The following is a 27,248-nucleotide window of genomic DNA, read 5'->3' as shown; positions in this document are numbered from 1 at the left end:
CAACTTCCCTTTGCCACAAAAGAACTGTTGGATCAGGGCCATCCGCTTAAAACACAATTATGTTTTTGTTTTGAATTCATTTAGAATCAGTGAAACAAGAAGACCTCTCCTTCAGACTTAATTGAAAAGAATTTGTGGATCAAAATATTGATCGTGGAATGACCTTTCAGTCAAAGAAGGCAGATTAAAATAGAAAACATTTTCAGAGAGACCTCATTTTGTCAATGGGTAAGAAGGAGTCAGCTGTTTTCTGTGACTAGCAGCAGCAAAAGAAATGTATGCACTTTTTAGATTGGTTAATGGATTCTCTTGAGAATTGTCAGAACAAATTAGATTGGCTTTTTATAGATCAAATATTTATTTTAACAAAAAGATTAAGATGGAAAGAATAAATCCCCTCAAGATGTTAGGTGGAGTAATTTATACTTAAACTAGAGTGATAGTGTAATCCCATGATCATTTTAGTTTAAGGGAGATACACCTAATAAGAAGCATTTTTAAGTTTAAAGGGTCTTTGGACTCAATATTAAAGTAAGTATTCTACAGATTTTTTAAAAAAAAATTTTTTACAAAAATTTTACTCTGAGTCAAACCACTGGTAATTTTTTTCTAGGAAGAAACTTGTAACACCTCCGTTTTGAACTTAGAATGTTCACAATATTATGTGCATTGCCAACACCGATCTGCAACTATTTCAATAGCAAAACATGCCTTATGTTTTGTTTCCTATTTTCTACTTCCTACAGACGTCTTTTCTTAGTTTAGTATTTTTTTTTACCTACAGTGTAAAGGTTTCATGTTACAGTATTATAATAACAACAAAATTTCAGGTTGTTATACTAACATTAGAACAGCATAGACAATTAGAACAGAGCCCCATAAAATTATTAAAATGCAGTTAGGAGGTATCACATAATTCTCCAAAGGTATCACATAATTTAATAGTCAGGTAAAGTTAAACATTACATCTACACTATTGTAAAAAAGCATGTAGTTTTACCTTTTCCAGAATAAACTAATATATTTTAAGTGTTAGCAGGGTTTTGCCAACACCTTAATTGTCCAAGGACAGCTGAAAAATGTTGGTCATCTGTTCCATTCCAGCACATGCAATGTTTTACATGAGTAAATCTGTTTCTGCTCATTGACAAGTTTCACTGGGTGGGAAAAGCTTGCTGTCTGCATGGTGGTAGAAGCTCTGTGAGTGAGGGCAAGGGTGAGGGCTAGAACTGGGTCAGCCAAGAGCTGCTAAAAGCTACTTTCGTGTAAATACAGATTTGATCCTTTGCAGAATGTAGGAAATTACTTTTTTAAAAAATCACTTATTTTCATAATTTGAAGGCTCTAGTGATATATATTGCTGATTTGTCTAGGGGAAAGTACATACATTTTGGTGGCAAAGTGCTGCTTGTTAATTAAGTGCTGGTTGCTTCTCTTGGTGCGTACCTGAATTATGTGATGCAGATTGTTGCAAGCTGCTAAAATGCGATGTGAACAATGTTATATTTCAGTTCATCTCAGTGTCACCTCAGCACCCATAGGAAGGTTCAAGGCAGTGCTTGAACCATATGATGTTCCATTTCAGCCATTTAGTGAGGCTGTACCTCTGAAACTAAAAAAAGCAAGTAATAGGTTATGGTTATATTGCAAAAGGAATGATATTTGATTTATAATAAATTGATAATTCACCTTTCATCCCCACAGATTCATCCATACCACCACTGTATTTAATGAAGAGACACACTAGGGCTTTTCACTGATGTGATATTTCATGTTATTGTTGTGAAGAGGCTCATCATTTCACTATGCCACCAGTTAAAGACTTCTGAGCCTTTCAAATGAAATATATATTTTCAAAATGTTTTCTCTTCCACTTTAGGTTCTTCAGAGAGCTTGAAGCAAGGCATCAGAATAATATATTCATAGATGATATCAGCGATATTGTGGAAAAGCATACGACGTCAACCTTTGATCCTTATGTGAAGTATTGTACTAATGAAGTCTATCAGCAGCGGACACTTCAGAAACTATTGTAAGTTACAGAATTTACACTTACATTTTAAAATAGTGATTTAAATCCTGTTTATATTGTATGCAGCAACAATGGTTAACTTCTGATGTAGGAAACTAATTATGCATTTTCTTGCTTCTTAAAACTATGCTTTATTTTAGTACCTACCTAACTGAAAAAGACTGCTTACACTATTTGCTGAGCGTGATCTTGATTCTGCTCAGCTGATGTATTCAGTACAGTGGTGCCTCGCTAGACGATGATAATCCGTTCCACTGAAATCGCTGTTTAGCGAAATCATTGTCTAGCGAAAAGTATTTCCCCATTGGAATGCATTGAAGCCTGTTTAATGCATTCCAATGGGGAAGAATCATCGTTGTCTAGCAAAGATCGGCCATAGGAAAGCCGCTTTGCGAACTGCTGATCAGCTGTTTAAATTGCTGTCTTGCGAAGCTTAGGTCCCGAAAACCCCCGTTTTGCGAGCACAGAGGGAGCTTCAAAATTGTTGTCTAGCGAAAATTGGTTTGCGAAGCAGGGACCAAACATTGTCCAGCGAAATTCCTCCATAGGAATCACTGTTTTGCGAATCGCTATAGTGGTTGCAAAAAGTCAATGTTTAGCGAAAAAACTGTCATGCAGGGTATCTGTCTAGCGAGGCACCACTGTATTATGTATTTAAATATTACTGGACCATACACCAAAAAGGAATTCCTGAACAGTGTTGGAAAAGGCATGAAGAAAACCCATCACATTTTTAAATATTTCTGGATCTTAAGTTATTTGTCTTCAGATATCTTTGTCCTGTCTTATGTCAGGTTGGACCTATAGGTGCAGCCTTGGTCAGCTGAGGTACAAGGTCAGGGAAGTGTAAAATCAGCCAAGGTCAGAGCTGCAGAAGGTCAACAACCAAAGGGTTAATAAAGAGACAAGCAAAATAGAGTGATCCAAAGACACAGTCCAGCACCTATCCAAAAAAATGAGACCAGTCCAGGCAGTATCCATGGCAAACAAACAAGGAGCATCTGGAAGTGTTGTTCACATGTCAGATACAGCCCAGGAGTCAAAAACAGTGTTGCAGACACACAGGATGCAAGAGCATTTACTGACAGTGGTGTTTGTTGCCTCTAATAACTCACAATTTTAAACTGAAGATTTATATAACTGGGTTGTTGGGGTCCTTCCCAGCTGGCAACAGCAGACATTTGGCTGCAAGGTTTGGCCCATTTCTGATTCCCAAACAGCTTTCCTTAAAGGAAACCACTTACTCCTGAGGGGATTGTTTCTCCACAGCTGTCTCTTTCACAGCTGAGCATTTAGTTTGCAAGTTTCTATCTGGGCTAGTGCTTTCAGACTATGTCATTCTCATGGCATGATCCAGCTTTCTTCTTTTTCAGTTTTCAAGCTGAAGGTTCAGGCTTTTGCAGTTTCAGGTTTATCCTCATTGGAAGACTATTCACGAGAGTCATTAAAAAGAGCTATTCCGCCCATCTAGACCAAAGGTCTACTCTGGGTGGTTTACAATTTTAAAAACAATAAAACCAAAAACATATATTATAGGTCAAGATGGCGAAGTATAAGAAATTAAGATATGGCAGGAGGGAAAGCTTGCCCAAATAGCCAGGTTTTAAGTTTATTCCTGAAAACACCCAGAGAGAGGGCCAGGCGGATCTCCACTGGCAAGTTGTTCCAAAGGTGAGGGGCCACTGCCGAGAAAGTCCTGTTCCTTGTTCTCTTCTTCTGGACCTCCCTCGGCATTAGGCCCCTAAGCTGCCCAGCCTGGCTGGAATGAGTGGCAGATCTGGGTGAAAGAAGATGCTCTCCCGCATATCGAGGACCTAAACCGTTTAGGGCACTGGTTCTTAACCTTGGGTTACTCAGGAGTTTTGGACTGCAACTTCCAGAAGCCTTCACCACCAACTGTGCTGGCTGGGATTTCTGGGAGTTGCAGTTCAAAAACATCTGAGTAACAAAGGTTAAGAACCACTGGTTTAGGGCTTTATATGTAATCGTAAGAACTTTGAAATCAATGCAGAAACAAATGGGCAGCCGATGCAGGGCGGCCTGTGTGGGGGAAATATGTTGGTATCTTTTCACCCCTGTAAGAAGTCTGGCTGCCGCATTTTGTACCATCTGAATTTTCCGCGTCAGTCTCAAAGGCAGCCCCACATAGAGTGCATTGCAGTAGTCTAATCTTGAGACTGTGAGCGCATGGACTAAAGTGGTGAGCGTCCCCACATCAAGATAGGGATGCAGCTGGTCAATCTGCCAAAGGTGGAAATGTGCAGAATGGACCACTGACGACACCCGAGTCTCCATGATGAGCGCTGAGTCCATATGTACACCCAAACTGCAAATCTCACTCTTGGTGGTAAGAGTCATCCCCGGAAAGGAAAGGAAGTTTCCCAGACCATGCCTTAAAAACAGAGATGGTCTTAAGGTATACTTAAATGGCCATAAGAACTTTATGTTAAAAGATGCTATTTTTTTCAGGTCAGAACTTTATGCCTTTGGCCTCACTGATTACAGTGGGGCCTCGCATAACGAGTGCACCGTTTAACAACGAATCCGCATAGCGATCTTTTTTTAGATTGCTAATGTGATTGCATTGCAATGTTTTAATGGGTTCCAAAATGGCCACCGAGTGCCCAAAATGGCCGCCGCAACCATTTTCACGTCCTGTCATAGCTTACCGAGGGCGCAAAAATGCCGGCACTATCGAGGAACTTTGCTGAATGGTGAGTTTGGGCCCCATAGGATCGCATTAAGCGAAGTTCCGTTCCGTTTAGCGATGTTTCCTCATGGTGACGATTAATCTGGCACCACTGTATTAGAATGTGTACCCCTGCCAATGTTTTGAAGTTGGACCAAGGGAGTCCTCCAATTCTTATAATTTCTTGTTTAATCCAAAGCAGGAAACTGGTTAACAGCCACAGTTAAGAAAAGTTCTCCTAATTTGTTTGCTCACTAACATGCAGAGGCTGTGTTTGTGGGCAGATGTGTCATTTGTAGCTTGGTTTATTAAGCTGAGGTACAGTTATCTATACCAGAGCTTGGATAAATCACCTTTTTAAGAAAACAACTCCCAGAATCTCTCAGTCATCTGTGTTGGTTGGGACATTGTGGGAGCATGTTGTCCAAAGATGGAGTGTTTTTAAACACTGTCCTTACGTACTTTCTGTGTTCTGTGCCTTTAAAGATGCAATGCCCAGAAAAATACCTTGAAAAACTAAGGTGTTTTGAACAAAAGTTTACTGTATCAAATCCTCAACTGATTTAAAAGTTCATGCTGCCTTTAAAACCAGTATTGTTATTTTGTAGAGCTATTAATCCAGCTTTCAAAGAAGTGCTGTCACGGATCGAGTCTCAAGAAGAGTGCAGGAATTTACCCATGATTTCTTTTCTCATTCTCCCAATGCAAAGGGTTACACGACTGCCGCTACTGATGGACGTAAGAGCAGCATTTCTTATCTCTTTTTGTAGCATGTGTGCCTGTGTTTAAATATATGAAACCAGGTTTCGTGGCTTACTCACTTCAATTTACGTTTCCTTTTTAGTTTGACAAGGTCCAAATGAGCTTCTACATTGAGGAGAAATGCTGAGTTTTCCTATTACTCTACTTTGGCACCAGTGCACATGGATTGTGTACATTAATTTGTAGAGGTCTAAACTAATGTACCATGTTTTTATTTAGGCCTGCTGTTGCTGAAGGCAGGCAGTCATCCTGTTGAGCAGTTTGGATGTCTCTGACAACTTTGGAATTTTAAGTATGCTTATTATGTATAGAACTGAAGAAAGTTTCTCCACCCACCCACTCCAAATATTTTGCTTATTGAACATTGCAGTGATGATTATAATACCTGAAATTCGGAATGTTATAATGTAAAAGAGGACACAATGACATGATGTGGAAAAGAGGTAGCAGTTATAGGTTATAAGTCACATTTCTATAGTAATTTCCCCCCACTATATATACTTGTAGGAGTGTGAGCTGGATTGATAGGAGTTCCTGCTCCATTCCTTGATCCATAGACTATGACATGGTGGGTTGAACTGAAATGGGGTTGATTGCAACAAGGTGGGGGGCTTACAACTCAGCAGTTCTCAACTGAGTCCGGACTAGTTCTCATCACTGCCCAGGTACTAGTGGCAAGGTTTAAAGATTCCAGGTTCTTCATCTCCTGGTTAACTTCACCGGGAGTGGTCCTAGTGCTCTTCTCCTTAACGGGAGTGCTCTCATTGAACTGAGTTTAGGGTCTTCCAACTGAGGATAGTGGGGATGGCTCCTCAGTTCATCCCCCCCTCCCCTGTCCTGCTCATTCTTGAGGACAGCATGCTCTTTGCCACTGCTTCTGCAAGTGCCTTGATTGAATAACAGTTGGCTGCCTGAAGCTGACTTCCTGAGCCAACTGTCTCCTCCCCCTTTGTTCTTGCTTTCCCCAGTATGGTGGGCAAGAGTACAGTGGTGCCTCGCTAGACGATGATAATCCGTTCCACTGAAATTGCTGTTTAGCGAAATCATCGTCTAGCGAAAAGTATTTCCCCATTGGAATGCATTGAAACCTGTTTAATGCGTTCCAATGGGGAAGAATCGTTGTTGTCTACTGAAGATCGGCCATAGGAAAGCCGCTTTGCGAACCGTCGATCAGCTGTTTAAATAGCTGTTTTGCGAAGCTTAGGTCCCAAAAACACCCGTTTTGCGAGCACGGAGGGAGCTGTCAAAATTGTTGTCTAGCGAGAATCGGTTTGCGAAGCAGGGACCAAACATTGTCCAGCAAAATTCCCCCATAGGAATCGCTGTTTTGCGAATCGCTATAGCGATCGCAAAAAGTCAATGTTTAGCGAAAAAACTGTCATGCGGGGTAACTGTCTAGTGAGGCACCACTGTAAAGGTGTCAGTCTTCCTCATCCACAACCTCACAAGGAAAAACAATGCTTGACTTTTAAGAAAACTTTTATCTGAGAAATTCATTTTTAAAAAGTGTTTAGATTTAAAGTAATGAAAATTTAATTGCTATCATACATTTTAACAATAGAGTTCAGTCCAACTCAGAGTCTCAAACTGTAACACTCCTAACAAATAAATTTTTAAAAAAATATTAACGCTTTTAACTCTAGATCACTTTTTAAAAATAAAAGTATCAAACAAGCAGAGATGAGTGGAGCACTAAGAGGGCAGTCTAATATCAAGGATGTTGACAACTGATTTTAAAAAATGCTTACTCTTTGGATGGTCTATACCCTAATTTTGTGCCCAAGTCAACTCTCACATTAGATGGGATCAGTAATAATGCTTCAATAGAGAAATGATACATAGCTCTCTGGAGACTGCCTGGTCTCAGACTTCTGCTCTGAGACATCACCAGAAGAAGCCATTGTATGCTGGTTGTTGGTAGAGTTTGCTTGTGCTGTGTTGAGAGGCATATTGCTTCTGGTGTCCGGCGCCAAAGAAACACCTTTCAAAGTAAAACATCTGGGATGAAAGAGGTGTTAGAGGGAGGAGACGGTGGGAGTGGGGTTTGTGTGTGTGTGTGTGTGTGAGAGAGAGAGAGAGAGAGAAACACTGCTGCTCTGCTGGTGCCAAAGCTTTTATTATGAGAAGGGTCCTTATGAGAAGGGTCCTTATGAGAAGGCGGAGGATGAGAAAGAGAAAGGAAATGAATATTAAGGAAAACTAGAAAGAAAATGGAGTGTCAGGAGAGAAAAGAGGATGTCAGAAAAAGTGGGATTTCAGAGAATTTTGAGGGGGTATGTTTCATGGCTGATTGGGGTCATGGACCAAGGTCTTCCCAGGGTCACTCCTTTTTGGCTCTAATGCTATCTGATGCTGCTATGTGGTTCCTGACAAGGAATAATTTTGAGACAGATACCCACATTAGTGAATTCTAGTTAAAACAACAAAAAAGTCTTATAGCACTGCAAAAACATGACAACTGATCTATTAAAGTTTGTGCTATGATAAATTTGTTTGTCTTTACAATGCCAGTTTGTTCCTTGTTAATTTGTCACAGAACAAGACAATGTAGCTTTTTTTATTTAAAAACCTGTAGTTCTATTATTGTTGCTGTTTCTGCTTAATTTGTTAATAAATTAATAAACATAATGGACTAATTTGTTCATTCTCTTTATTAGTTTATTTCTAATAACTAGCAATAACTGGCAGAATCTAAATTTGAGTCTGGATAGTTTGGGGCTATCCAGTGATTTTCCTCTCAGATAAAGCTGGATCTTCTATCTCTGTAGCTTTATGCTAATTTTATTATTCACAAACTGTGTTCATTTTATTATTCATTAATTTCATTGTAATTAGTTATATCTCTTGGGCAGAAATTAAGGAATAATGGTTAGCTTTATTATGTTCATACTGTAAAAATAACAAGGAATTAGCAAGGAAAAGTTTTATTATGTTTTTTGTTTCTCTCGTGAAAAACATACTATACCCCCCTCATCATTGGAAGCATATACGTGCAGGATGTTTCTTTTGGTAATGCTTTGTTTTAATAATTTTCTCATGAAATCAAGATTGCACAATGTTGGTTTCATAAATCAAACCGCTTTAATTTTTGTGGAGTGTGAGGAAACAGTTTTCTTTTTGAGAAAACTTTGGATTACGTCTTCTATTTTATCTTACCAACTAAAGATGTCCTAATTGTATTAAATAAATCTCTAGGATCATTTGTTGTTGTTGTTGGAATGAACATGAGGATAGAGTTTCCACCTGGAGGTCTGAAAGAGGGAAAGTAGATCATAGAATGATAGAATAATGGAGTTGGAAGGGGCCATCAAGTCCAACTTCTTGCTCAGTGCAGGACTCCAAATCAAAGGACATCTGACAGACAATTGTGCAATGTTTTTCTTGAATGCCTCTAGCATTGGAGCACTCATCACCTCCCGAGGTAATTGGTTCCATTGTCATACTGCTCTAACAGTTGGAAAGTTTTTTCTGATATTCAATTGAAATATGGCTTCCTGTAACTTGAGCCTTTTATTACATGTCCTGGACTCTGAAATAATTTGCTCTTCCTCTATGACAATGATTCAAGTGTTTGAAAAATGGTGACATATCTCCCCATAGTCTTTTTTTTTTCAAGAATAAACATGCCCAGTTCTTTTATTCTTTACTCATAGGCCTTAGTTTTCAGTCCCCTGATCATCCTTGTTGCCCTCCTCTGAAGCTGTTCCAGTTTATCAGCATCCTTCCTAAAATGGTATCCAGGTGTGTTAAATATAACTGAAGATGGGCTTCAGAAAAGCCTCATGGAGGATTTTAGATCAAAATGATAATTCCTTCCTCCAGCCTACATCTAGCACAAAATATTTGGGCTGACTTTGATATATATAATACTTCTAGAAAGAAATTTCATACTGCAGTATGCGTTCCTTAGATCTCCTTCTTAGAAAGATACTATAGTCGGTTCCCCTATAAGATTAACATGTTAATGCTAATATTAATTATGTATTTTGGATATGCAATCTAAAATGTCATATTCCTATTCCTTCCATTAATTTAACTTTTAAAAATTCTATATATAAATGGACTGACTTTTTGTTTTAGACTATTTGCCAGAAAACACCTAAAGATTCACCAAAATATGAAGCCTGCAAACAAGCTTTAAAAGAAGTTAGTAAGGTATGTTTACATCCATATGATTGGTTTGCAACCCTTTAATATGCCATACATATTCAGTTCAAATGAAACAAACTATTGACTTTTCAAAATTAAAATGTTCACGCTAGCATTAAATTTGTATCTTTTTTAACCAGTTCCAAAGAAATGGTCTCAGAATGTTTTTTTTTTTTAAAAAAACTTCTGAAAAAAAGCTGGAATTTTACTAATTAAAAACATTAATTAATATGACCCGTAGAGAAGGCACATGTCATTCCATACTCTCCCTTCTCCAAAGGTAAAGGAGACTGTGTCTTCCTTTCAAAGCTGGGTTTATAGTGGGTACTTTGCCTTGGCCCTGTGTGTGTAAAGGTATTTTGACACTCAGAAAACTTGGTTAATACAGCTAAGTATCTCAGCTCTTCAAGGAATTGTAGTCCAAGAACATTAGGAACCCCCAATTTGGGAACCATTGCTATATATAAAGGTAGTTGACCAATCCCAGTCCCAGTTATTTTGGTAGAAAACTATAAGAAGCTTTGACTGAAAGTATAACCTTGGTTGGTAGCTGGCTCAGAACCATATATAGCCACATGGGACGGCCTAGCAAGGCTCTGAGCCTACTTCTAACTAAGCCTAGATTGTAAGTCAAAGCTTTTTGTGTTATGGTAAACACTGAAGGTGATAAATTGACTTTCTGTAGAGGGATGGTTCCCAAACTGGAGGCTCTTAATATTCTCAGATTGTAACTCCCAGAAACCTTGAGAAATGCCACAGACAATTTGTGGTAATTAAGGTTTCCAGGTGCTCGAATTCAAATACCTTTAAAAGGTTAAGTTTAGGGTATTTCATATAAATCGACTATTATGTGCCCTCTGCATGTTTTAATAGACATGTTAATGATGTTAATTTATTCAGTTACATTGTTTCGGTTTTAATGTTAATAGCAGTGAATTAATCTCCTAATTGATAATGCTGAACTATATACTTTTCAGACCTAGCATTTCAAGCTGTGCTGCCACCTGATCTTCCCCTTTTGCTTTTCAACAACATTGACTTCTTGCCTCTTCTCAAGAAATTCTGTAGTGAGTTCTGCTCTTTCGAAGTATCATCAGAGTTGTAGTCCAGGATGGCAGTTTTGAACATATTGACCTTCTACAATCTGAGTTTTACATTGCAGATGGGAGCAACTGACAGTACATTCTATTGAATTACTGTTTGATCTCATAATTTGACCCTGATGCCTGAGGGAGTCAATCTTTCATTTATATATGGTTATCTGATCAGCAGCCATTTTCCATTGCCCTCTTTTGTTTAAGGTTTGGGTGGCAAAGAGAGTGGATCAGAACTTTTTATTGATTGATTGATTGATTGATTTGATTTGATTTATACCCCACCTATCTGGACCACCGGACCACTCTTGGCTTCTTCCTTGTTCTTTTTATTCTTGTGTATGGAAAGCTACATAGATTGAACATTTTAAAATAGGCATGTCATTTGTTAACGGGTAGATTGTGCCCTGCCATCTTAGGTGTTTCTGATAACCTGACTTATTCACATGCAGATACGTTAATTTTTCATTCAGAAGTGATGGCCGCTTTAGAGAGGACGAATGCAGAATCAATTAATTCAAATAAAGGTAGCTTTGAATGCTCCTGTTACAGTGTTATATTATGCAGCCAACATTATCAGAGGTTCCCTTGAGGATAGTAGAGTGATATGCGCAGTAAGATTGTACTGTCAGTTGCAGATGGGAGCAACTGACAGTACATTCTATTGAATTACTGTTTGATCTCATAATTTGACCCTGATGCCTGAGGGAGTCAATCTTTCATTTATATATGGTTATCTGATCAGCAGCCATTTTCCATTGCCCTCTTTTGTTTAAGGTTTGGGTGGCAAAGAGAGTGGATCAGAACTTTTTATTGATTGATTGATTGACTGATTGATTGATTTGATTTGATTTATACCCCACCTATCTGGACCACCGGACCACTCTTGGCTTCTTCCTTGTTCTTTTTATTCTTGTGTATGGAAAGCTACATAGATTGAACATTTTAAAATAGGCATGTCATTTGTTAACGGGTAGATTGTGCCCTGCCATCTTAGGTGTTTCTGATAACCTGACTTATTCACATGCAGATACGTTAATTTTTCACTCAGAAGTGATGGCCGCTTTAGAGAGGACGAATGCAGAATCAATTAATTTAAATAAAGGCAGCTTTGAATGCTCCTGTTACAGTGTTATATTATGCAGCCAACATTATCAGAGGTTCCCTTGAGGATAGTAGAGTGATATGCGCAGTAAGATTGGAGAGGGCAGAAGAAATGGCATTTCCTTTGCCTAATACTGTTTTTCCTGCATTGATGTCACTAAATTATAGCTGATAACCATGATTTTTATCTTTGACTCATAAAAAAATGCTTCTGACGGCTTGCTAACAGTTTTCCAAATGGTTCCCAAGCAAAAGATACCCCTTGGGCCTTTTAAAAAAGTCTTTATCTTCATCTTCTCCAAATTACTCATTACTTGCACTGAATTCACTGCTACTGAAGACAGAAAATAGCTTAATATGCCTCCGACACATACAATTACTAGAAATAGACATTGCTCATATAACTGCTTTCTATCTCAGTAGCTCCGGGTGAATTTTGCCCCCAAGAAAATAGCCAGGAAAGTTTTCTATGTTTTTGCTGCTTTTTCCACTATCCAGTGTTTTAGATAGAGTGTAAAAAAAATTATTTATTTATTTATTTATTTATTTATTTATTTATTTATTTATTTATTTATTTATTTATTTATTAGATTTCTATCCTGCCCTTTTAGACAAAGTAAATCATTTGGTTTCACATTTTCATGGGCATTAGCAAAGGTGATGCTTTTCAGCATCTTAGTGAAGCTTTTCATTGCACTGTTGGGTGACATGATACATCTTGGAAAGGAATCAGTTGAATGTGCTATCAAGATTTTTGCATTTTGATAGTTGCTCTAAGAAAAGGAAAAACAAAGTTTTGTTTTTATTTTTTTACTTCTAAATTCTTTATATTCATTTTTGGTCACATTGAAAATAGGGAGTGTTAATAATAATGCTGATTTTTTTCAATATAAATACCGTGCCTTTGAGTTGTGTGTTTCCAATTGAGCCCTAAGATTGGAAATAAACCTGGTTGAAGGAAAATACAGCCTCGGGTGGGTGTTTGAAGGGGACGAATCCTACATTTTCCTGGTTACTTATTGTCTAAAATGTTCATGCTATATTTGTGTTTTGGATTATGTCAGTGGGGCACATAATTCCATACTGAAGGACAGAAACAACCTTGAGCCTTTATTTGGGAAGAACTGCTAATTTTTATAGGGTTAGTGTGTTTATATGGATTGCATATAAACATGCTCCTTCCTCCAAAAACAGGTAGCACTGTGAGAAATATATATACTCAAAGCCATAAAATGCTAGGAAGGAGATCAGAAAGCCAGGAAGAAAGGAATACTCTGAAAGACAGTGTGGCTGGCTGACTAGAACATGAAATGTTTGCTCGGCACTACAATATATATACTGTATACATTTTCTTTGAAAGGCTGATTTCTGATTAGTTATCTAGAAAATAAAAGTCTACTTGATTCTCTTCATATCATTATGGATATTTGGAAAGAAGTACATTGTAAAAAGGAATAAAATGTTTACAATACTGAATATGAATATGTCAGATAAATAAAATGTTTTCTTTCCCAGTTAGTTCGCCTCTGCAATGAAGGTGCACGAAAAATGGAAAGGACAGAAATGATGTACACTATCAACTCCCAGCTTGAATTCAAAATCAAGGTGTGGTGTTTTCCTTCATATTTATATTGTACAGGCCTTTTACCTTTGCTCACTTTTAATGAGTTGTCATGGCTGGAGTGAACATGGTTTATTGCTAGGGGAATGAAGATATTGCTGACATTGTAGGAGAAGACATAAAAGTTCATACCCTGAAAGCAGCTGTGGCAATTGAAGCATAGATAATTGATCTAACTGCTGATAAATATCTAGTCTATCAACTCAAGTGAAAACATTTTTCATTTTTTTAAAGTCTTGACATACATTCCCTAGACATAAACACTAGATGATCATAGTGTACTTCCTCTTCAATATGTTCTAACATGTAAATGTTCTGAAAAGTAATTAATTGTTGTCTGTCTGAATTTATTTCCCTTGACTTCTCGTGTTTCCAGTGTTTGTTGTGTGCCCATCTTTTTTGAGCTTTTTAAAAGGTACAGTTGATATCCATCTCTCCTCAATATTAAGCATACTGGATAAATTTATGCAGTTAAGTGTAAATACTTGCTACTAAATAAATAGTAGATCAGCACATCTAAATTCCAGCAGTTGTTTTCATGTTTAACATTGTTTGCATATAAAAGAATCTAAAAATAGTCATAGAAGACAAAGCAAAGGTTATCACATCAACTAAGCCAAAGGTCAACAACCCCCAGTCCACGGCCTGGTGCTGCTCCGTGGCCTGAGCCAGACCAGGCCGTGGAGACAGACCTCCCCCCTGCACTCACTCCCCTCCCCACAGCTGCTTTGTGGACACATGTGCGCAGTGTGAGCGCTCCCTCACCCCTTCACGCATGCGCCTGCACAAAGGGGTGGGCGCGCAGGCACTCCTGTGCATGGACAAAGGGGTGGGGGAGTGCTCACGCTCATGTGCATGCTCCCCCACCGCTTTGCGCATGCATCTGAGAGAGAGTGCGCATGCCTGTGCACATCCCTCCCGCGTGCGAGCGTGGGGGGGGAGTGCCCCACCTTCATCAGAGGCTCAGCCAGTCCACGGTCCCAAAAAGGTTGGTGACCACTGATCCAAGCTATTATCTTATCATCCTTCATACTGTGTCCTGCTTTAGTTTAGATTGTGATATTAAAAATTCTGCAAGATTCTGAAAAGCTAGATGGATTTTTTTTACTAATAAAACAAACTACATTATAAGAAGTATTTTCAAGAAAGCAACAAGAACCATGTACATCTCTCCCTACAAATCCTGTAGTGAATTACTAGCAGTGTAGTCCTAATTTCACACTCTTTGTTGAAGGTTAGAATGCAATAGGATAGCCATCCTTGCCTATGGAGAGGAGTTCTAACAATGAGAGGGCAGAGGGGGGGAGAGTTCTGCTCTAATCCTTCAGTTCCTGTCTTCGAAAGCTCCATGAGTGTACTTAGGTTTTATCTGTAGAATGAGTGCTTTCCAAGTATTTGGGGACAACTGAGATTCAGCTTAGTTTATTGAGGGAAAGGGTTTTGTTTTGTTCTGTTTTCAGCAATCCAAATGTTTATTAGGGTTCTTTATTTATTTTTAGTTTATTTTTTCATTATGTCCTTTGGCACAAACTCCACAGGGCCCCTCAAGGCTGCTTGGCATTAAGCTGCTAGCTTTCGTTTGGAATATAAACCAGACAGCACAATTTATTCAGTCTTGCTGTTAATTTTTAAGAGCTGAAAAAACAAAACAAAAACATTCAGAAATGGGTAAAGAACATAATTTTGCTTTCTGTGCTACAAAATGTAGGCTAGGAGGAAACCAATGTTTATTGTTAACATGTCTGCACCACGCTAAAAACAAATGCGTATAGAATATTTTGGAGGAATTAAATTGCAATTCGTTTTACTTCATAGCCATTCCCGTTGGTTTCCTCTTCTCGGTGGCTGGTGAAACGGGGTGAATTGACAGCGTATGTGGAAGACACCGGGCTTTTCTCTAAAAGAACAACTAAACAACAAGTTTACTTCTTCCTCTTTAATGATGTCCTCATTATCACAAAAAAGAAAAGGTATGATGTGCTGTGAATACATATTCTATTGCAGGGGAAATGAGAATAAAGAAGTATGTATTTTCTCACTCTTTGGATAGGGATTCAAGTTACATTTGTACAAGGAGGGAAGAGACAAAGGAATGCATATGAAAGGCCTAGAGGATATGGGGCAATTCAGGCAAGCCCCTTAAGGCATGGTTTGGGGGGGGGGGGGGAAGGCCTGGTAGTACAAATGCCATTGGCCTCATACCAAATTGTCCTTTTCAGTTTCCTGTTGAAAGACCAATCATATTTCATGACAGTAAAACCAAAGAAACAAAAATGAATGGGTTTGGAGCACCATTCCCTCTAATTTTCATCCCTGCTGCACAGGAGTCCCTCCTGTCTGTGCATGTGGGCGGGGGTTTCATCCAAAGCCGGGAAGTAAACAGGCATCAACCCCAGCTGATGTGTCAAATTCTGATAGTTTGCCACAGAACTTTCTAATGTTTTGAAAGATTTTCCTCTTTCTCCAGTTATACTTGTTGGATTGGTAACTGAAAATATTTGTTACCTGACCAGATTGCTCCCTTCTTTCTCCCTGGCCCACTTCTAAGTAAGGGCATATATTCCTTTCTTCTTCGAAAATGATCCTGAGAGCTAGTTTGTCAAGAAAGAAAAATTGATAGCCAAGAGAAATTTGTACCTGAGTATTTGTATCTGTATTCAGATGGGGCGTGGTATGCTTAAAGTTTAATATGAGGTTGCTTGCCGTATCTAAAACCATGACCATCATGTATATATTATACTTGAGAAATAATCTTAGTCAGTATATAAATAAATTTAATTATCATTCAATAGTTATTGTCCTGGATTGCCTTACATTAAATCAGACCATTGATGCATTCATCTCAGTATTGCATCTGATTATCGGTTGCTTAAAATGTTTCATACAATTATGGCTCAATTCCATACCTCAGATTCTTTTTTACCACATATTGGTAACTGAGCCTAGAACTTTATGGATGTTGATGATGATGGCATCTTTACAGACATCAAGTTTCATTTGGCATACACGTTGTGAATGATAGCCTGTTCTGCCAGATGTATAGAATCCATCCAAACATATAATGGGATTTAGTCCATGGAAGCTTATGCCAAATAAAACATCTTAGTCTGGTGCCAGAAACCTCTCTGTCCAGGGATCATGTTCAAACAGCTCAAGGAATGCCTGTAGCATATGTAGTCAACTTTTATGGGCTTTGCAAAGGAGATATCCAGAAATAAACTAGCTGTTTGTAACAGAGATCTCCACTTGCGTAAGGTGTAGAAGAAGGTTATTTATTTATTTATTTATTTATTTAATTTATACCCCGCCTATTTGGCCCACCGGACCACTCTAGGCGGCTGCACTTGCTGTTTGCACTTGATGACTTAACACAATAATCCCTCAAGGTATTATATTTTAAACTAGTCATAAACGTTAACAGACTTGATTTTCAGGACTTCTAGAAAATAATCCAAATCAGCTATACAATCCAAATCATGCATACTTGAGAGCCCGCCTGCTCTTTTCTAAAATACTTCATCTACTTAATCAGACCAAGCATTTGTCTGGACTTTCAGATGTATGGTTGCACCAATAACCAATGATTAGATCTAAATTTAATCCTTTGCATGCCAAGTTTATCTTGTGTAAAAGGACAACTTTTTCTATTGGCTTAACATTGTATGTGCATTTTAAAGAAAGTGTTCATAAATGCTTTGCATACCAGAGATATCATTAAAAGAATTACATATAACTCTTACGTTGAGCAAAGTAGCTGAAAGGCATCTGAGCACTTAGATTTAACATACATCTAATTATAAAGGGCTATAAGGAGATAAAGTACAATAAATCTCTTAGCATTAGACATTTTCTGATAGACTTTTATGCTTCATTTCAGGGCTTCTCAAACTCTGGATTTTAACCCTACAAATGGGCCCTGATGTGTTCCCAACTGGGTTGTACAATCAGGGCCTCTTTTTTCTTCCTTTCACTGCGTCTAGGTCAGACGAATATTAGTGTGAGATCCATTTAACAGTCAGGCTCCCTTTCTTCCTCTTTTCCTTTCTCACCTCATGAAAGGTGGATTAGGGTTCTATTTGAACATATTTCAGGAACACTGCATTATATGTTGTGATCATCAGTTATATACATGATTGGTATTTTTTATATCTGTGTTCCCTGTCTTGTTTGAATTTAAGATAATAAGTTAATTTTTGCTTTGTTTTATTAACTTACCTGAGCCGTACACTTACACATATAGCTAAGTAAATAATTACAGTACTATGTTCTGTGTTTAATATTAGATATATTTCCTTTTTTCCCCCCTTAAAAATGGATAACCTTGGTCTTTTTGTACAGTTAAATTTTACAATTAAATTTCACTAAAGTTTAAAAAAAGTTTTAGTAATCTTAAATGTATTTATTATATATGTCTTTAAGGAGTTCTTTTAGTGTCTTCGGTTTCTCAGTTATTTTGTGATATCCACTGAAAACAATATTGTTTGAATATGATAGTTCTGTTGAAGCAGCTGAACAAGTCTGAACTGTTTAGAAACTTGGATTCCACTAGAAAGTATGACTCTGTGGCTTCTTTGACTAATGGTGAGCATCTTGTGATTTTCAGTTCCCATTTTCTCTCGCTAGTAACTAGAGGTGGGCACGAACTGCCAAAATGGCAGTTCGTTTTGGTACATAGAAGTCCATGAACCATGAACCATGAATTTTTCTCAAACCAACTACAAATCAAGTCATTGGTTTGTTTGGGATTTTTTTAAGACAGCCTAGTGGATTTCTAAAAAAACCTCAAGCCCAACTGCCTCCCCATCTCGTTCCCACTGCCCTGTTGCCTCCGTACTTTTTCCTGCCGCTGCTGCCACCATGTTGAGATGCAATTGGGTCCTGCAGGCCTCTGTGATCTGGTGGTATTTCAACAGTGCTGTCCTCTGAAGATGCCGGCCACATAGACTGGTGAAACGTTAGGAAAAACAACCTTCAGAACACGGCCAAAGAGATCGAAAAACCCACAACAACCATTAGATCCCGGCCATGAAAGCCTTCGCGAATACATTACACTGGAGTCTTGTGTAGGTTAGCTGAGAAATAAACCTCATGTTTATTGGTAAATAAGCAGCATATTTTGCTTTGCTTTTAGCACTTGCCATACTATTATCTTCAACAAAGTTTCTTTTACCATGGCTGGAATAGTATTGTACATTTATGCTGGCGGAATTGTAGAATTGTGTGAATTATGGCAGTGAACAGCTGCTCATTAGTGAGTTGCTGCTTATATTCCTTATCATATGCCAAATCGCAAGGGACAAGGAAGGTGAGTGGCAACTTGTTAATTAGCAGTAATTCACTGCCATAATATATTCAGTTCATTTATGCTAGCATTAATCCCCAACTGGATAATGTCCATGTACTTAAAAATGTGAAATCAATGATGTTTGGTTTAGGTATTTGACTACGGGGTTGGACTCATTCCTCGTCCCGCTCTGTTTTGGAAGGTCCCTTGAAAAAGGATTTGTAGTAGGACTACGGGAAAGAAAACTCAGTTGACAGAGGAGCTTCCTTCCCTCTGGATCCAAGCCACAGAATGCTTTCATATTGTTAGAGATCTGTAGCCATTATGTGCAATTAGCTGCTTGCTTGGGTATAATAGCAATTAGTTCATGTTGTGAAATAGCATCTCATAGACACAACAATAATCTTTCTTTGGTCCTGCAAGGAAAAAATGTTGCTTTGTATGTTTTGGCTTCAGCTCAAGAGTATAAATTTCCAGCTGGAAAAAGTGTCACGCCTGTATTGTGCTAGCCCTTGCTTAACTTCAGAAAGCAGAAGCTGCAGCAAGCAGTAACATCTTAACTTCCCGGTGTAAAGAAATACTGCTGTGAAGCTGTCATAACCTTTCTCTTCTTTGGTGGCTCCAGACAAGCAAGGACTCATTGTTTTTTTTCCTCAGGCACATCAGTAAATAAATAATTGTGGGATACTTCAAATGCTGGAGTGGTCCAAAGAGGCATTTTCATAGAGCATAGGATAGAAAGAAATAATAGCACAAATAAATATTTCCCTGCCTCCATTTTCTTACATTCCTCGGTATATAAGAAATATGGGGTACAAGAAAAGCGTGCTTTAACGCAGTGGTTCCTAACCTTGGGCCCCCATATGTTCTTGGACTACAACTCCCAGAAATCTTGATTAGCACAGCTAGTGGTGAAGGCTTCTTGGAGTTTTAGTTCAAGGATATCTACAGGCCCAAGGTTGGGAACTACTACTTTAATGGAATCTAAACACTTTTGCCTAATAAAAGGGAAAAACTGTCTTTTTTTTTTAAAAAAAGGAATCTGTAATCACAAAGATGGTTTTCAAGACACACAGAAAGATTCTTGCCTTTAATATTAACATACAGTACTTGCTTTGTTTTGGCCCACAATATGATTTTCCCTCCTTGTCTACTCCATTATGTGCTGTTTCTTCTACAGCAATTAAATACTTACTATTTTTTTAAAAAAAACATTTCATATTTCTCTGAACCCTCACTAACAGCAATATGGATATCTGTCAGAGTAGTTCACACACATTTCAAGACATCCTACATTTTTTGACACTGTGGTTATTAAATATTCTTTCTCTGTGGTCTGCAATTCCCCCCCCCCCCAGGATGCCACTAAAATTTTCTCCCTCCCTCTCTAATAGCTTGTCAGCTCCTGAGATAATCCTGGCAGTGGAATGCAGCTGGACTTCTTAAATATAAAGCCAGCCAAAGGTCAAGTAATACATTGGAATGTTACCTGTTCACAGCTGCTGGCTAAAACTAAGCTTGTGCTACACTCACCAGGAACAAATTCAAAATAATTTAAACTCCTTCCCTAATTAAACCAATACTTAAATTCTTGGATTAATTTGCAAAGCTAAGAGCCAAAACAAAGTATTGAAAATCAAAAACAAAACTTTAGCTAAAATTTGCCTGTCTCTGCATTTTAATGGTAAAAGAGCAGCTGAAAATACTGGAAAAATAAAAGGAAAAGTTATTTACATGAGAAACTGGCTGTATTCTTTGGCATGCATTTCAATTAAATTTGGAGCACAAAACAATTCCTCAAAAAGTTGGTCTCTTGTTCCTTTGCTTTTAGAGAAGTGGATTTTTTTTAGAAATACAGTCTAATTGCATGTGCATTTTCAGATAGCATCTGCGGGCCCTAATCTCCAGAGACACATTGATTATACAGATTGCATTGATAATATAGATTTGATTTCTACTGTACTGTAAACAAATGCAGTTCCTCTCATTCTCTCTTTCTATCTCTCTCCATTTATATATTTCCATTTTTCCAAATTGGATTGTAACCTCCAAACTATTAACAAGAGTTATCTTGTGTCTCACTAATGTCTATGAAAGGTCATCCAATGCTACCCAATAGCTGCTTTCAGGCATTTCTCTACTTCCATCACAACTCAAACTGGCTCCTACTGATATAACTCCAAGCTTCAGGCATTTTCCCAAAGGCGTGGAATTCTCTCCTCCAGCACCTTTATGGAACCAAAATTGGACAAATTTAGACAAGATTTCAAGTCCTATCTGTTCAACTTGGAGCTGTATTGTCAGGTGTAGAAAGAGATGAGCAACCAGTTATTTTTCCTTGAACTTTTTATCTGGGTTGTTAGTAGTTGGTTAATTGTTCCTGAATCATGCCCATTCTGAGTTTTATGTTGATATGTGTGTGTGTGTGTGTGTGTGTGTACACATGTGCAATAATTATAATAATCCCTGAATTCCCTAGCAGAATGGATGCCTTTTAGCCTAGTATCTCAGTTTTGACCATTGTATCTTGGGCACCCCAGCTAAGACTCTAGATTCAGACTAAAGTCTGTCCTTCTGAGAGTATTGCTCTGAACTTCCCAGACACGCTTAAAGCCCCAGACAACATTAAGGTGTGCACCCAAGAGGGGAACATATTGTATAAAAAGCCTGGTTAGATTTTGATGAAGGGAGGAATGGAAATCTGTAAAAGAAACATCAGTAATTCAATAGACATGTGGATTACATAATATTATTGGAAGAAAGCTTCATTGACTTGAAATGACTGATGAGGAAGATTGATAAATAAAACATCATGTTGAATGTTAGACAAGTATAATGATGACCAAAGAATTACATAATTTTAATATACACCTGTGTAGATAGTGTGATGAACAAGGATTGAACCAAAGAGTACAACCAAGAAATCAGAGGAAAACTGAGAGTTCGAAGAGCAGATATGAAGAAATGAGAAACATCCTTAATTGTAAGATTGTGTCACTGGAGCAGAAGACCAAGATCTTCCATATTGTGATACTCATAGTATACAGATGTGAAATCTGATTAGTGAAGAAAATTGTCAGGGATATAAATCAAATAAAAAATAAATAAATAAATAAGTTACTCATTTGAAATGTCATCTTGGATGAGATTTTACAGATAGGTTGGACCACCAGAAAGACCAATGAGCGGGTGTTAGAACAAATCAGTTCTAAACTGTCTCTAGAAGCAAAAATGACTAAACCAAGGCTATTATATTTTGGGCATATTATGAGAAGACAAGACTCGCTGGGAAAGAAAGTAATTCTGGGAAAACTTGAAGGCAGCAAGAAAAAAAGGAAGGTTGAAGAAAATATGGATTGACAATAAAGGAACACATGGTCTTCAGTTGCAGAGCCTGGGTGGGGCTGTTAATAATAGGAAATTTTGGAGGTCATAAGGGGTTGCCATATGTTGGAAGTGACTTGACAGCACATAATACTGTGCCAATTCAGTGACCCAAGGTTGCTTACAGGATGGGGAGAAGAGACATGCATAAATTATATTAGTGAAAATTCAGTTTAAAACGTAATGATATTAAAAGAGTGGATGTTGCTGCATTGTTTATTTATTTTGGGCTTCACCTTTTGCCAAAAGAACAAGAGGTCCAACCTGACCTCCCAGGAGATGGCATTCCACAACCTGGGAGAAGCCATGAAGTGTGTGAGATGGCAGAGGGACAGAAAAAACAGCCTCCCCTGAGTATCTTAAGAGTAGAAAAGACTCATATGGGAAATATGGTGCTGGACCCAAACTATGTAGGGCTTTATAGGTCATAACTGGCATTTTGAATTGGTCCTGGAAACAGATCAGCAGCCAGTGAAGCTGGTATAATAGAGGAGTGATATGTTTCAGTTGTTAAACTCATCCATCTAGACACCAACAGATGTTAATCAGTGACTTAACAGTTCAACCCTGTGATCTACTTTTTTGGCAAGGAAGTACAGTAGGGGGACTGTGAGTGGAAAAGGACAAGCACTGTTGTGCTAGCATATTGTCATAGGACAGTCACTTCAGTCTAGCCCCAGAATGTACATCTTGACCATTTCCAGGAGGTGCAACTTAATGGTTTCATTTCCGGATGCTGTGTGCCTAAGATATAAATGAAGATAGTGGTTAGAGTAGGAACTAGAGATGATTTTCATAGGCAGAAAGCTAGAGCCATTTTAACAACCTAGGTGACAGCAGTCTACAGAGCAATGTGTGTAGTTGATCTGTGGGAGCAGCCCTTTATAAAGAATTTATAATAGAAAGCTTCCTGGCTTGACATATTACTTCTAACTGCTGCAAAGAAAACATCACTATATATTTTCCACTGCATCAGCGGTTTACGTACAGATGGTGTAGAAACCTTGCCTAGTTTTAGTCAGACAGTAAATTCATATTTTAATGATTTTTAATGAGTGCTTGATTCTTCTCTCTGAGGTTTTTAATATCTCTGTTGTTAATCTGGTTCAATTTCTTTTAATTTTCTTTCCCCTTAGAAGCATTGTCTGACCTTCAAAGATGGGTTACAAGTATTATAATGATTAATAATATAATGCATTTATTTATTTATTTTATTTATTTATTTATTGGACTTATATACCGCCCCATAGCGCTACAAGCACTCTCCGGGCGGTTTACAATTTTTAATTATACAGGCTACACATTGCCCCCCCAGCAAGCTGGGTACTCATTTTACCGACCTCGGAAGGATGGAAGGCTGAGTCAACCTTGAGCCGGCTACCTGGGATTTGAACCCCAGGTCGTGAGCACAGTTTTTAGCTGCAGTACAGCGTTTTAACCACTGCGCCACGAGGCTCCTACAGAATGGTAGAGAATGGTACAAAACTAAGCTTTGAAGCAAAAGATGGGTGGTGTATAACTAGAAATGGACATGTGTGGTTGATGCTAGTTTACTGACATTTAACAACTTACGATAGAAGAAGACTGCAAATGGCTGGACTAATTCTGGATGGGAATTATCATTGCATTGTCTGTAATCAAGCCAGTGCGTTTTCCAGTGTGTGTATGAACTTGGCAAAAATATACACCCTTATTCCGGTAAAAAGTTTATTCTTTTGTCATCTACTCAGTTACTGTTCACTTTAGTTTTATCATTCATCAGTTTCTTTTCCAGTAAGAACTAAATAAGGATGCTACTGTTGGCAATTGCCAAGTGGCCAGCGCTGACTTCCTATAAAAACAGACTCTTATAACTGAGCTCTTGTCTTATGCTGTTTAAAGAGAAGTGTTATCATAAAGGATGTCTTTCTCTTTTTGACTGCAGATTAATAGCATTACATGCTCTGTTGTGAATGTGTGATTTCATAGGCTTGAGAATGAACAGCGTGTTCCCCAATTTACTCTGTGAGGGTTTTATTTCCAGGAAATTCAAGTCTGTTCCAAATAGAGAAACTCAAATAAAATTCTGTAACTTAGAATTCAAAATTCTAGAATTCACACAATTGGTGAACAACTAAATGTGGAAGTCCACCAAGAGTTTGAGAATCCTGCATCATTTTAAGGCATCTGCTCAGCTCTATACCAACGGAATGGGTCTTCCTGCAGTTATCTTGTAGCGGTGCTTGATTTGGTAGTGAAGCGTGTTACTGATGCTTACTGCATATTGGATTGTACCATAAACAAACCAGACAAATGACATACAAATTGTGTTCTTTTAAAGCTGTTAAATAGTTCTCCTCTCTGGCTGTTTTCATTTGCAGTTAAAACGTGCTCAGTGGGAAGTAAGCTTCATGTGGTGATAGTAATGGCTTTTACTGATTTAGATTTCAATTATGAGGGTTAACTGCTCCTTTTCTAAGTCAAATCCACATTTTTCAGGATTCTGATGGATGCAGTGGACACTGTGAAGTCACAGTGCTCCTTTTCCTCAGCCTATAAAATACTGGGTGTTGAGGTTCCAGCTGCCTCAGAAATTCCGTAGTATTTCTATTGTTTGCTGAGTTATTAGTTTTATTTGACTGATAGCAAAATTTCCACCTTTTATTTGATTTCCAGGCAATATACAAACATAAAAGAACAATACAGTATTAGATGGCAAAAGCACTAGACACAGGAGACTGTTAATAGGGATGTGCATGGCTTCCCCCCCCCCCCAAATACTTATTTCACTTCAAGTTCTTTAGGGGTGTTCCTATTACTTTTTGAAAGTTCCATGCATTGGTTCTCTTGCTTTACATGAAAGGGAAAAAGACTCTTTCAGGTTTTCTCATTTATATTTTCTGGCACTAATACAAAAGTCCTAAAGTGCCTTTAAAAACTTCTCTAAAAACTCAATGGCAAGACAGCAGAGAACTAATGTATGCCAAAATCAGACCTCAGTAAGAAAAAACATCATAGAACTCATACTAGTTGGTACTATCACATTCAAAACAACGAAATTCAGTGGTGCCTGTCCAACATAACCGTCTCTGTACCTGGGCAGCACGGGAAGGAAAAAGGCAAGAAAACAGTCAAACAGCCAATCAGCAAGCCAAGCACTACCTCTGTGGGACACAGGCTGCTTGGTACACAGAGATACCAATTTAATAGAGCAACCACCACCAACATAACACAATAGCAAGAAAGAAATGCCCCAAGCTCTGCCCAACTGACCACAGCACCCACCCACACAAGTCTAGTGGCACAGAGTTCCTTCCCCTCATGCCCACACATTTCCACACAAACACAACAGTTCCAAAGTCCCCACTAGGATCTAAATCTTTAATACAACCAAAGAGAATAAATTCACATTAAATTAACCAAATAACAATTCTTGATGATCAGTCAAATAGGAAAAGTGCCTCCACACAAAAATAGCAAACACTATAGACCACATACAAACCTCTTCCCAAAAATCAAGAAAGGCATGCAGGAAAATAAAGGCAAACAAACAAACAGCCCACAAAATAATCAAGACCCATGCCTTGAACCAAAAGTACTAGAATTCAGTGGGTGGGGGAGTGGTTGCTAAAGAAATGGGAGGGGTTTTTAAAAAATCCTGAGGAGGCATGCTGGTACAAACAGGTTGCCTGGTAGCAGCAGGAAAAAAACCCTCCCCCCAAAAACACCCCACCCAAAATCAAGAAATCCCCCCAAAAAGGAATCTAGAGTGGGGGCAGCAGAGACAGAGATGTAGGGTGCACCTGGAGCCCAACAGATAATAATTCCCACTTATAAAGAACAACTGAAGCAAAAAGAGCATTCCTGATTGGTTTCCAGGCTCTTTTACGTATTCAAAATTGCCACTCATCCCTTCTGGAGGTTCTAAGAAGCTGCTGAAAACAGATACTATTGGATGAAAAATTTCTGAAGCAATTTGACAGACAAAGGGTGAAAGAAAGGTTACTTGAAAGAAGGAACACAAAAGAAGCAAAAAAACCACCACCTTTGTGTACCCCTTTTCATCATCCCAAATCATCAATGTATAAGTGAACCTCTTCTGTGCCTTGGATCTTTCATTTAAATGTGAAAGTCCCATCCCTATTCCTTAGTCCAGGAGTCCCCAACCCCCCGGTCCGCAGCTTGGGGACAGCCTGTGACCATGGCAGGATGGGTCCGTGGAGACAGATTCCCCCCCCTTGCATGCATCCCACCCGCACAGGTACCCTGCCCACCCGTGAACGTACCCCACCCCTCCACAGTTCAGAAAAAGTTGGGGACCACTGTCTTAGTCCATTAAAATTTGTTGAAATTTCTAGAAAAATAAACCACATTTTTGCGTTTCTCCTATATGATTATATTAGAGCCAGGCTTATTTTTTTTTGCACCGACCATTCCATAACTGGAATATTGCTGATCCAGAAAAAGTCCTTCCATTTTGTATTATCATTATCTTTATAATAAAGTGCTTAGGAAAGCCCATTGCCCATTATTTCTTTAGTTAATATTAGCTTAGTTTGTTCCCTTCATATAAATTCAAAACATGAGGAACATTTACTTCACCAAAACAGCATGAAAGACATGTAAACTACACCACTGATTTGAGTTCCTTGGGGCCTGAAGACTAGCTTTTATTTGTCTTCTTGACAAGCAGATACTTTGTAAATATTCTTTTCCTCCTCCTTTGCTTAAGGCTGAAAACATCCAAATAATTACGTGCAATGGACTGTTCTCAAAAATTTGCTCTAGTGCAGAATGTGACCCTGGTGCATTTAATAGTAATTTGACTCTAAGCACTTTTCTTTTTCTTCTCTGCCTTGCTTTTGTATTCACAGTGAAGAGAGCTACAATGTCACAGATTATTCCTTAAGGGATCAACTTTTAGTTGAACAGTGTGAAGGCGAAGAACTGAATTTCTCTCCTGTAAAAAACAGCACACCTATGCTTTACTCTCGGCAGAGTTCTGCAAATCACCTCTTCAGATTAAATATCCTAAGTAACCATGCAGGAGAGAAAATTGAACTACTGCTGGGAACTGAAACTCAGTAAGTAAATAACACATTTTTCTCCAGTTCGTCTGTCACATTTAGGCTTCTAAAGTACCATTTATC

The 27,248-nt window shown here is 38.3% G+C and overlaps 1 protein-coding gene across 2 annotated transcripts in view; it reads left to right on the top strand.

Moving 5' to 3' along the window:
- The window catches only part of ARHGEF26 (Rho guanine nucleotide exchange factor 26), a 94,635-nt gene that overhangs the window by 48,547 nt on the left and 18,840 nt on the right, over window positions 1–27,248 (top strand). Inside the window, exons 7-12 of one of the 2 annotated variants that reach the window (XM_078389085.1) lie at window positions 1,880–2,032; window positions 5,330–5,459; window positions 9,564–9,638; window positions 13,346–13,435; window positions 15,267–15,421; window positions 26,973–27,182. In XM_078389085.1, the coding sequence (XP_078245211.1) occupies window positions 1,880–2,032; window positions 5,330–5,459; window positions 9,564–9,638; window positions 13,346–13,435; window positions 15,267–15,421; window positions 26,973–27,182 (813 nt within the window). Of the gene's footprint in view, window positions 1–1,879; window positions 2,033–5,329; window positions 5,460–9,563; window positions 9,639–13,345; window positions 13,436–15,266; window positions 15,422–17,945; window positions 18,053–26,972; window positions 27,183–27,248 lie in introns of those variants that run through there. The other variant, XM_078389086.1, reaches the window with a different exon arrangement.

This window comes from Pogona vitticeps, chromosome 3 (genome assembly GCF_051106095.1).
Source record: "Pogona vitticeps strain Pit_001003342236 chromosome 3, PviZW2.1, whole genome shotgun sequence".
Lineage (NCBI taxonomy): Eukaryota > Metazoa > Chordata > Lepidosauria > Squamata > Agamidae > Pogona > Pogona vitticeps.
The sequence above is the reverse complement of the archived record's forward strand: the minus strand, read 5'-3'. Positions and strand labels throughout refer to the sequence as shown.